We start from the raw sequence: 12,763 nt of genomic DNA, 5'->3' as shown, positions 1-12,763 counted from the left end.
TTATTTCTTACCCTTTCTTTTTTTCGCTGTCTAGAACTGATTTTACAAATGATTTTAGTGTTGGACCTTTCACTTCCTGGATTTTACATTCCAGCTTGCAGAAACTGTTCGGAGCGTGTCAAAATTGCTGAGATCTGATTGGTCGAGCGGAGAGAATGATCCTCCTGCTTCTCCCATGGGTCCTAGCTTTGCTGGGCTCTTCTTCGCTCCCTATTAGAGGAAATGCCCAAAGTAAAGACTGCAGTAAGTTAGTGGGTTAGTATAAAACCATGGAGCGGTGAGCACTGTTGGTTCGCCACTCCGAGCAGTTTCTGGGCTATTGTCTTGGTGACTCAGCTGGTTGAGACAGTAATAGAGATTAGCAGGATCCCAGGTTCGGTCACCGGTCTATTCTAAGTTAACTAATCTCAGTCAGGTTGGGACATTTCAGTTGACCTCAGTGCCACTGCTTAGGGAATGGGAAATTGTCCTCAATTCCTACTCATGATTGGAAGCCAGCAATCCTTGCATACAGGTAAATGTTGGGTGAAGAACAAATCAGGTTGACTACGATGCCAGCCAGCAGCCCAATAGGCTGCCAACACTCACTTTCTCAATTGATACATAAACAATGATCTTTGGGTGAAGTACCGAGGGATGCCTGGCACCTGTAAAGTCATACCCCAGTAAGATGTCGATGCCTTCAGAAGAGGAGGGAATAGAGGGGAGAAAATTGGCAGAAAATATCAGGAGGAGAAAACAGAAATAAAATGGGGGTGTAATTGGTCTTTGGCAGTAGTGCAAAATGAGGTGATAACGAATTGCAGCCCGTTTTCTTTTCCATTGAATTGGCTGCCCCCATCATATGAAGAGGTTCTGCTGTTAGATAATGCCATGCCGAAAGTGGCAAACTTGATGTTTCTGTCTTTTTCGGCAATTTGGCAACAAGTTGCATTTTCCAACAGTGGGAAAAAAAGCAATTGAGCCAATTGTTGAAGGGCAAAGAGAAAAAAGAAGTTGCATATATGTAGATGTAGCACTTTATTGGAATGTTCCAAAGTGCTTTACAACCAATTGATTACTTTTAAAGTGTCCTCATTGTTGATTTGTAGGCTAATGCAGCAGCCAATATGCACACGGCAAGGTCCCGCAAACAGCAATTGAATGAATTGCCAGAGGTGATATTCTCTGATACTACCTAGTAGTTACCACACTTGCACTCTATAAAGTCACCTTTGAATTAAGCTTTAATGCCTCCACTGAATTGGTTATCCCCTCTGAATATCCCTTTGCAGTGAACGTCACGGGATTATTCATTTGAATTACCTTCTCCCATGATATTTCGGGGCTATCCATCTGAACATCCATGACCCGTGCACTTTATGGGGTTATCCAATTGAAATATCATTTTCCCTGATGGTTCCAGGAGTTTTTCTTTAGTTTTGGTTCAATATAATGTTACTATATCTCCAAACTGTTTTGAATGCTAATCTTCAATATATTGTACAATGCCATTAAGTTGTCAAACATTCAATTGCCTGCAGTACATGCCTGGATCAGATGGTTGTTTTCAAGAAATTCTTTTTTCTATTTGGACAGTTAGTTGGGGGAGGAGTGAGGAAAAATCTGTATTGGCACATTCTACAGATGCAGGCAGTGTCCAGAGGCAAAATAGAGTTCTTGGAGTCCAAGGGTGCTGTATAGTGCACAGAGCAATGTTGGAGTGGAGTACGCAATGGTTATGTGGACTAGAATTATACTGCCACTCTGCTGTCTTCAAATTTTATAAGATTCTGAAGCTGGTTGCAAGCTCCAGGACATGCACATACTGCAAGGAAAAATAACCAACAGCCATAGCATCATGACATCATTATGTAGTGCATTCAGAACATGTCCTTCTGCACAACCAAACTCCAGAAAACCAGAGTTATTCAGCAGCTTGCAACTTTGACCTCGGGTTTGAAAACCTCGGCTTCAAGATATTTCACTTCTCCTAGTCAAATGCACTACGGAGTTAAATTCACAATCTGACTCCGGAGCTATACTGCCACCTTTGTGTTACTATGAAGAGAATTGTCACAAAAGTGGCAGTATAACTGCAACCCCCCCAATATTCCAATTTAAATTATTATAAAATACTGGCAAATCTGAGATGAACACACATTTATGCTGTTCAGTTCTAAAATTTAGGACAGCTTAAAAATGTGATTTTTCATTCATTTTGCTTTTAAAAAATCCCTTGTAGGCAACTTTTAGCATATGTGTTTTGAAAGTATTTCTTGTTTAATTGTTAAAACTCACATGATAAATGGCCATTTGGGTGATGTGCCAGCGCGTTGCTGGTATAATCAAACTGGGTGCTGTAAAAGGACTATGAATAAAAACATCCAAAAAAATTAGTCGCAGAAAGACTCTGTGGTATTAGCAGACAAGCACTAAGCAGGTGAATTTCCGCAGGGATTCTCCTGCTCGTCCGCCGTAATTTCGATGGAAGAATTGTGGAAACCCTCGAAAAATGGCAAAACAGCAGATGCCAGTTAGACATAGTCTAAGAATCGGCAGGTAGGGTGTTTTCCCTTGCTGACAGTATATAGCATGTTTTTTCAGGCTTGGTCTTGCCTGCTATCTGGCTCTTCTTTTGTTGTTAGAGGCAGCCAGGTGGAACAGATGTGGTACTACTTCAAGAGGCAACAGACTCATCTTTGCCTACTCCTGCCATGTCCTAAGCTGCCCACAAAATTTTCAGGGATCTGTAGCTTGTCATATCGCTGGCCAGTGCTAAGATGTGTGAAGCCCTGCATTAGGGTTCTCTCACTCCAATCCCAAGCATGTTCAGTCCAACCATGAGAATCCTATAAATTGGAGCCTTAGTCAGCATTAAAGAGATAAACTGTGAAGGGGCTTAATTCCTTTGTCACCAGTGGCTATGATGCACATGGCTGTGGTGTTGCCGCGAGCTCCTTGGTGCGTGCAGTTTTGTGAAGTCATCGTACATCACTGCATACATGTGGACTCCTCCATAGTCATTGCCTGAGTTGCCAGCTCCATGTTCATTCCCAAATGGTTGCATGAAGCATTGGTGCTCAGAGAGCAGCCTCCCTCTAGATGTAGGCTCTGTGAGGTACCAATCCCTGGCCTCAACAGCTGAAGAAAGACTCCAGCTTTCCATCCTGTCAGCACATTCTGTTCCTCTGCTGTCATCTGCACTTGATCCTCATGCTCAGTATTTCATCCAGTGCTCCCGCTCAGGCTGCCTTGGACGTTGCCCTTGGCTGAATGAAACTGAGCAAGATGCTTCCACCAGGTGAAGTGAGTAGTGCGGACTTCTGTGAACTTCTAGCTTGTTCACTATCACTAGCAGCAGAGCCATCATCTTGGGAGACCCCTATAGAAACAGGAAAAGAACTTGTGTTGGAATGGCGACAGTAATGAATCGTTTCAAACAGAGGTAACACGCCAATATATTGGACCCAATCTCGCTGGAATAATAATGACGTGTTAACAATGCATGTAGTGAATTCTTTTTAGAGATTTAAAAAATTTCAAATTTTAAATTTTAAATTTTTATCTTACTTTTCCTTTCTGTCTCTTTTTTTTTCTCTCTCTTAATCTAATCTTTCTTTCCCTCTCGTTATTTATCTTTCTATACCTGATTTGACACTAATTCACCGATTCTAATTCACTCTCCTTCTCTGTCCTTCCTCTGTTTCTTTTTCAATCTTTAGATCTCATTGGTTAAGGAGACACACTGTTGGTTCTGCCTTCACAAAGGTTCCAGATGCCCCATTGCCCTCGTCGCCATTATCAGCTGACACTTCCAGCAAGTTACGGCACAAAAAGATTTTGAGCTGAAGGGTGCAGGAAAAAGTCTAACCAGCAGCACATGCTAAAAGATGCCCCACTCCAGCAAGATTTGGCTCATTAGAGTACGCCTGCATGTTTCTGAATGTTGGGATGCCAGCATGGGCAGGAGGGCACAAAACACCTCTCAAGCAACCTGACCTGCTTGGCATCTGTCCACAGGTCCCTTTTTCTTTCGAGCTAACACGCTCGAAGGATTCCTAGTGGAAACCCCTCTGGTGCCAATAAAGGGAGCTTGGGGCAAACTAAATAAATAAATAATTTCACCTGGCACCAAGGTTCACAAAAGCCTAAGAGCCAGCTGGAAACCAAAAAAAACCCCGCAATAAGCTCCTTTAAAAGGCCTAATGCACTTACCTTGAAAGTGTAGGTGTCTTTTAAATGGCCGCCTGCCTGCAAGTTTACCCGAGACTTTGTCCCCTGCCAGGCTTCACTGGTGTGCTGAAGGCTCGGTGTCTTATGTTGTAAAAAGAACCAAATCATTTGTTTTTTTGAGCGTCACTTTGTATATCTCTCCTCTAATAACGTAATTGTTTGAAAATTTAGATTGTCAAGATCTGGGCTGTCTTCAGAACGGATAAATTTGCAGTTTAATCAACTGTGTCCCAGTCCTTGTGCAAATCTAGAGGATGACACACAATAGAATGGTTAAGCTCTCTTTGATTACTTCAAAGGAATTGAGCTTTGCTTTGCTTTATGAAATTTGAACTTCCAGTCTGCAACAATTAGGCTCCTTCCCACTGAAAAGGAAATTGTATCATTAGGTTAGATTAAGGCAACTTCAAAGTATCATTTTCCACTGAAACAGATATTTCAAGTGGCAGCTGATGTTTTGTCACCTGTGAAAAGAAGTTGTGACAACTTTGAATTTTTTTACATTGTCTTTTTATTTTTACTTTTTAGATCCATTACCTCAGATGGATCACCGGGTTCAACTGCACTAAACCTTATAGAAAGCCAGTCAACCTTGAATGTGAAGCAAGAGTGGCCTCATGGTTATCCAATCCTTCCATCACTCCCATCAAACCAAGGTTCCCAGAATGGCAGTGAACTAGGGGATGTGCTGAGTATACCGCCTGGAACTGCCATGTCAAATAACAGCACCTCAAATTCTTTGCCTTCTTATCTGTTTGGGAATGAGAATAGCTCTCGCAATTCTGCCCGATCTAATTCTGCTCGTTCAAGGAAAAGAGGTCTTTCCACCTCACCTTTTTCAGATGGAGTTGGAATCGATCTCATTATCCGTACATCGCCAACATCTTTAGTCGCATACATCAATGGGTCCAGGGGGTCTCCGGCTAATGTTTCCCCTCAGCCTGAAGTGTGTGGGCATTTCCTGGGAGTGAGAGGTAGTTGCATCCCTCAGGCCTACAATGCAGCAGGTAAAGAGCGTAATCTCTTTACACTCACTGACCTTGAGGCCAGCAATGGCGTGTACCAGAGGATGCAGCAGCTGGAGCAGTCTTCCCTGCACCCCATGGTGATGAACAACATGGTTGTTCAACAGGGTATCTCAGTGATAGGTAATCAGCAGTATGATGTATTTAAAAACGAGCAACTGGATGAATTCTCCTCAGGCATGGAAATACCTACACTGCCCCAAGGTCCTCCACCACCTTACCACGCCCACCAGCATCTTATGACCCATTCCCATCCACATGGGCAGCCTTCACCACAAGGGACGCAGCTGGATGAGGATGGTGAGCCATCAAAAGTTAATGGAAAGCACTGCTGCCGATGGATAGACTGCAGTGCAATGTATGACGAACAAGAGGAGCTTGTGCGACACATTGAAAAGGCGCATATAGACCAGCGTAAAGGAGAGGACTTTACTTGCTTCTGGGCTGGTTGCCCACGCAGATACAAGCCATTTAATGCTCGCTACAAACTGTTGATCCACATGAGGGTGCATTCAGGAGAAAAGCCAAACAAGTGTACGGTAGGTGGCAAAGCAATGTACTGTAATCTCCTTTTTATTTGCTTACAAATCAACTATTTCACTGACATGAGGCTTTATATACTTATATCTCATGTTAGTCTCCTCCAATTTTGGTTACCATCTTGATTATTGTTTAAAAAGAAAACCTTCAAAAATACAATAACTGGTTATGTTTTGCTTATAACAGAGTGCCACTGTTTTAGTGAAACTCTGGCTGTCTCAACCGTAACATAACTCTGATTCAAAGCACATCATACCAATGTTTTTATTTCACCATGGTTTAACCTTCCACTCCCCAACAGATTTCTTCTGTGCCGCATTAGTTACGAGAATGATGCCAAACCTGAACATTCAATTTTATTATCTCTAATACTGTTTCATAAAATCATATGTGAGCCTAGTTACTAATCACAGTAAACACTACTTATACATTAAGGAAGTGAAAGGGCAAGGTTGCACAAAGTCATTGTTGCTTTTAATTTTAAAGAATAATCAGGACAGTGGTGCTACACAAACAATGCACAGTGCCATGGAGTGATGGGATCTGGATTTTATGTCCCTCACATTATTGAATCCCATATTTTAACCTCCCCATAGCAGAGAGACACTGAACAGAAACCATGCATTTCCCCACAAGAAGGGAAGGAGGGAGGGGAAACATCAGAGAGCGAGTTATCCCCAGAATCATTTTATGTAACTCATAGCAACAGAACCCAGAAAGGATTTAGTGGAAGGCATTGGCTGCAGTAGCCCTCTTGGCCATAGTTGGTTCATGAAGCAGGGAATGTATGAAGTATATTGTTTGCATTAAGGGGTGATCTGCGAGTCAACGCTCCCAGCAAGGAGCGCACTCTTAAGGAGCACATCTTGGCAAATAGAAAATCACGGGTTATATGCCTGCAGTTTCCTGAAGTGCACTCCCAACAGAGGGCTGGATAGTACAATGCACCTTAAATGTAAGATGTGTTTTTAAATACAAGGAATATAGTAAAATTGCAATGCCCCATTTACAGTCCTTGAATGGTAAGGACTGATTCCTTACCATTTAAGCCATTGTTTTATCATTGTCGAATCAAAAAGCTGATATTGTACAGTTTGCCAGGATATGTATCACATTGATTTGAATCCAGTCAAAATTAATTGAAAAGCACTTTGAAAAAATCAGTTAGAAGCTGTTGAAAGGAAGGATCTAACCAAGAGAATGGAGCTCTAGAAAAGAGTAATAGTACAGAAGAGGTGGAAGGCTGTTTGTGGATTTGAAAGCAGCATACTGGGTCTTGGGTAGGGGAATCCTTCAGTAGGTTGTTTAGAAAAAAATAATCACCAAATCTTCAGAATTAACAATTGAGAAATTAAAACAGTAGACTATTGCAATTGCTAGATTTTTCAGTTCTGGAAGACTACACAGAGATAGGTGATGAGAAACCAAAGACATGACTTATGTCCCACAGGTGGGCAGACCTGATAGTTCACAAGCAACAGTCAGTCACTGAGTTATGGTCGTCACTGTTGCAACAGCTCTGCATTGTGCATCCTATTTCTAACATTAGTCAAGTTAGTAACTAAAATGAAAGTGATAAAGGTTAGCTGAAAATTTTAATTTTAGGCAGGAACTAAACGAACACACAAGCGATTATGAAATGGTTTCAGTGAAGTCATTGTGCCATGTTATTTTTCATAGTGCCATCTATTCTTAGTTGTGATGCCATCTCCATAAAATGTGAACAATAGATCACGAAGATGACACTGCCACTTGTGGCATATATTACAGTCTCATATTAGACCGCAGATAGATTGACCCATCAAGGATTTGACCCATCAAGAGTTTAGTGTCTTCTATGGTTATCATACAAGCAGTCATACAGAAGGTGAGGCAGATCACTGTGTTGTGCATTGCTTGAGGAATGTTGGCAAAGCAGTCAGTTCAGCCCACAGGTTGTTTTTATCTTCCTTTGAGTAGTAAAGGATGAAAAATACAAATACCACAAATATTTTCTGAAACTATCAATCGTCGCATAATCTAAAAGTTTGTTTGAAATTATTCCAGCATAGCAATGAAGAATTTCCTTTAGAAGTTTATATTCCAAAAGGTGGGAAGTGAGCTTTGTGCATGTATTTGCTCTAAATATATTAGTCAATTGTACTAAAGAAAGGGGAAAAATAATCTTGTATCCTGTGACATCAGTCGCTTCAGATTTAGTGTAGCATAATTTCATAGGTCATCTGCCTTTATGTTACCCTGACAATATCATATTCACAGACCATATACAGAATAAGTAAAATTAAATGTACAGCTACCCTTGTGTTACCCTAATAATGCTCCTTGAAAACAGCCTGGGAAGAGCACCCTCCAACATGACAAATGATGAAAGTTGTTGTCAACAGTGCCTTCAAGAGGCATTTACTAACCTATAACCTGCTCACCAATGCTCAGATTGGGTTCTGCCAGGACCATTCCGCTCCAGACCTCATTATAACCATAGTCCAAACATGGACACGAGCTGAATTCCAGAAGTGAGGTGAGAGTAACTTCCCTTGACAACAAGGCATCATTTGACTGAGTGTGGCACCGTGGAGTTTTAGTAAAATGAAAGTCAGTGAGGAATGGGGGAAAATACTCCAGTGGATGGAATCATACCGAGCACAAAAGAAGATGGTCGTGGTTGTTGGAGGCCAATCATTTTAGCCCCAGAACATTGCTGCAGGAGTTCTTCAGGGCAGTGACCTTGGCCCAACTATCATCAGCTGCATCATCAATGACCTTCCCTCCATCATAAGATCAGAAGTGGGACCGTTCGCAGATGATTGTACTATGTTCAGCTCCTTTCTCAATTCCTCAGAAAATAAAGCAGTCCATGCACATGTGCAGCAAGACCTGGACAATATCCATACTTTGGTGCATAAATGGCAAGTAACATTTGCACTACACAAGTGCCAGGCAACGACCATCTCCAACGAGACATAGCCTGACCACCTCCCCATAACATTCAATGACATTACCATCATGAGTCCCCCACCATCAACATCCTGGGTGTCGCTTTTGACCAGAAACACAACTGCAACAGTTACATAAATGTCATGGTTGGTGGACCAAGTCAATGGTTCGGTATTCTGCAGCAAGTGGCTCACCACCTACCTCCCTAAAGTCTCTCCACCAACTCTACTTGCAGCTGCAACAGCATTCAAGAAGCTGAACACTATCCAGGACAAAGCAGTTCACTTGATCACATCTCATCTACTAGCCGGAATATCCACCCCCTCCACCATCAGCATACCCTGGCTGCAGTGTGTAATATCTACATGATGTACTGCAGCAACTCGTCTAGGCTTCTTGGTAGTACCTCCCAAATCCGCGACCTTCAGCACCCGGAAGGACATGAGAACATCATCACCTCCAAGCTCCCCTTGATGTCGCACACCATCCTGACTTGGACATACATCACTCTTCCTTCATCGTTGCTGGGTCAAAATCCTGGAACTCCCTACCTAACAGCATTGTGGGAGTACCTTCACCACAAGGACTGCAGTGGTTCAAGAAAATGGCCCACCACCACCTTTTCAGAGCAACTAGGGACGGGGGATAAATGTCAGCCTCACCATGAAGCTCACATCCTAAGAATGAACAAAAGAAATGTTCTAAACTGCCTAACCTCACAGCCCCTAAATGATTGCTGCATTAGTACCAATGTTTGAAGCATTTGAGACAGCTTAATGCTATGGGTAAAGGTACAAGAAGGTGGGGTTGAGATTCCTCAAATGTGTTTCCTTTTATGCCCTTACTGTCACATGAGAGGAGATTTTCACCTTATTGATCTTCATTGGAACTGAACCCAGATATCAGATGGGAAAGGACCCACTGTGTCACCCAATTGTCCTTTGGTATGTTGAAACTGGCATAAAAATGGAATAACACAAAATTTTTTCTTAAATGGCCTGTCATACTTCGATCATCCCTAATATATCTGGCACTGGTAACATTGCACAGCCAGAAGCAACATTTGCTCATGATTTGAATTAGAATTGAATTCCTCTTTAAGTACATTTTACCAGTCATAAGAACCATGTTTAGTAAATCTGAATGCAATCTAATTTTTATCCATATGGATAGAATTATATCCATCTCTCAGTTTTTTTTTATATTGTGTTACTCTCTTCATTGAAATACGAGGCTTTTGTCAGTGGCTATCCAGTACGGTAACCAATAAAATGCAGTTCCAGAAAACAGCATTTCACAGTCTGAATTCGATTTACATTGCCAATGAGATTTCATATAGGTGGATCAGGATAACTCATGGTCCCATGCCAGACTGAAACATTTTCTTCCGATTTTAAACCTGTTCCACCAAAAAAAAATAAAGTTCTCATGCTAATACTAATGTCTTTGAATCACATATAGAGACAAAATGAGGTTTCGATGATTAAATTGACAGCTTGGGGTGCTATCATTTTAAATAAACATGATGAATGGTAACGTCTCTACTACTGGAAACTGCAAACAAAAAACATGCTTTTTTGTGACATCTGGGGAAGTTTAGTCATGTCAGAGAAGAAACATTTCTGAGCCATTGGCATGTATCCCATGAGGCATCTGGTATATCAAACTCCTAACAGGTATGATAGAAGTATGATCTTCAGAAATTTTTGAATGACATTTGCTGGAAGGATGGGGAAGAAAAAAAAAAGTAAAACAGAGGGGAGAAATCCTCTCCAGATGTCCTACTGGCAGCAGTCAGTAAGAATACCTGCCAGAAACTATTTTACTTCAGAAAGCACAATTTAAGATCTGTCATTCAGTAATTTTAATTTCATTTCCCATGAGGTGGCATGTGATCTGGCATACCTGAGCAACTGGCCTTGTTTTATACTGTGCTTTTTGTGGGAAATCAGAACCAGATTTTACATATTTTTTGAAAAAGCAGTTTCCCTGTGTTAGAGAAACATTGATGGATTGTATCAGGAACAACAAGTAGAGTTTAAAGGGACATTGTCATTACGAAAAAACAAGGGGTAGAAATTTATCTTGGTGCTAGTATAAAACGGTCAGTATCGCATCAGCCGCCTGCTGCACGCCTTGCTGGATATTCAGTTCAGTTTACTTCAATAGAGCTGAATATCTGACGAGATTGTATAACAGGCGACTAAAGCGATACCGACTGCTTTGCTCTATCTCCCAAAACAAATTTCTACCCCCAAGTGTTTGACAAACCCCATTCTGTTAAGTTACAGAGAGCAGCCATAAGGACTAGGCTTCATTTTTAGTTACATTGATAATGCACACAGTGACACGATGATACATTTCAACATGATTTATGGCATTGTGTGTTTTGAAATTTGATTTGTACACATTAGAAAGAAAATGACATCTTTTAACTGAATACAACAAATAGTGTTTTTTCTGGTCTATCGAATTGTTAATGGATATGATGAAAAAATGATTTTCAAAAATTTTTGAATGACATCTGCTGAAATGTGGGGCAAAAAGTTAAACAGAGAGGACAAATCCTATGTAAATTGATTTTTGGGTAAATCAAATTAGTTGTGTGGTAACCACAAAAGAAAGAATTCAGTCAGACCTGTAGCAATTCACAGGAGTATCGAGTTATTTTCATAGCACCAACTACTAACCAGATATGTTTTCGTACATAGCATTTCTTCTTTCACCAATTCTTTTATTGTGAATAAATCACGTTGCCAGTTCTCTTTTTGTATATTTTACTGGGTGCATTTTCCTCCCTTTTACAACTGTTATGTTCACACACATATAAACACGTATTTTAGCACACATTTGTTGAAGATAGAGTGGGAATGTGATTTGTTTTGTGTGCTGAGTTAGGGTGTTTTAAACATTTTCTATAATATAATCTCAAACATGTAGCTGATATTTTTGCAAGATCTTATAATTATTAAGAATAATACATTCCATAAAATGAGGTACCGTATCAGCCATTAAAAATGGCAGTTGTTTTGTTTTAAGCCAGCTCATATTTTCTAAGTGTTTGCAAATTATTTAGCAATTTAGATATATATACTTGCCACAACATTTCATAACAATCAACTGTAGTTAGTTTGCCAATAAAGTTGTAGTAGTGATGTCAGGTATTAATCCCTCAGTATATGATCATTATGTAGCCACCATCATCAGCACCAACAGGCATTGTCGACATTACGACAGACCCAAAACAATAAAACTACCCACAGAAAGAACAGTGCATATTATTAAAAAATAACAGATAGGTTAGAGGATTTCAAGGCAGTAATCACTCCCAGCTATTTGTTACTCTCCATTTTAATTACACATTCTATTTTATTTATATATATATATCTAATAGTTCTGATTTTTTTATCTATTACTCAGTTACACAGGGACACTGATGATGAAACTGTTTCAAGTTAAACTGTTTGACATGCATAAAATCCTCCGGAGAGCTGGCATCAAAAGGAATTAAATGACTTATGACTAAAGGTCATTTAACTTAGGTTATCGTTAGACATCCTGCCACAAACTATTTTGCTATCAAATTGCGTCCCTTGTGAGTATTTTACCCAAATTTAAATGTTGCATCAAAAGCAAACTCTCTAGGTATCTGACCTTAGCTCACTGTTGCTATAACATTCTAAGCACTTAATTTTTAATGGGTTTTACAGAATACTGTGGAATTACATTGAATGAAGCTGTAACATTCTTCTACTCCCCTGATAGTTAACATTAGTGTGCAAGAAAGACTAACATTTTTGGATGCTGATTCAAATATTATTAATACCTACCATCTGTACAGGTAAATACATTTATTTCATATGCTGGACTTTCTTTAAGCTCCTTTCTTCTGTATAAGCTATCGAAAGAATACATTGAGCTCTTTCTTAGAACCCAAAGGAAAACCAGTGCCTTTTTTTAAATAGAAACCTCATGCTCAGAATATGGCTCAAAATCCCTTGCATTTGGTACTCTTACCAATAAACGTACAGAAGCTATTATACCCAAGA

The 12,763-nt window shown here is 40.3% G+C and overlaps 1 protein-coding gene across 1 annotated transcript in view; it reads left to right on the top strand.

Moving 5' to 3' along the window:
- Positions 1 to 12,763, top strand: part of glis3 (GLIS family zinc finger 3) — a 554,300-nt gene that overhangs the window by 198,928 nt on the left and 342,609 nt on the right. The window contains exon 4 of the mRNA XM_067983286.1: positions 4,744 to 5,779. Coding sequence (XP_067839387.1) covers positions 4,744 to 5,779 — 1,036 coding nt within the window. The remainder of the gene's footprint in view (positions 1 to 4,743; positions 5,780 to 12,763) is intronic.

Source organism: Heptranchias perlo, chromosome 4, assembly GCF_035084215.1.
Source record: "Heptranchias perlo isolate sHepPer1 chromosome 4, sHepPer1.hap1, whole genome shotgun sequence".
In the NCBI taxonomy this organism is placed as follows: domain Eukaryota; kingdom Metazoa; phylum Chordata; class Chondrichthyes; order Hexanchiformes; family Hexanchidae; genus Heptranchias; species Heptranchias perlo.
The sequence above is the reverse complement of the archived record's forward strand: the minus strand, read 5'-3'. Positions and strand labels throughout refer to the sequence as shown.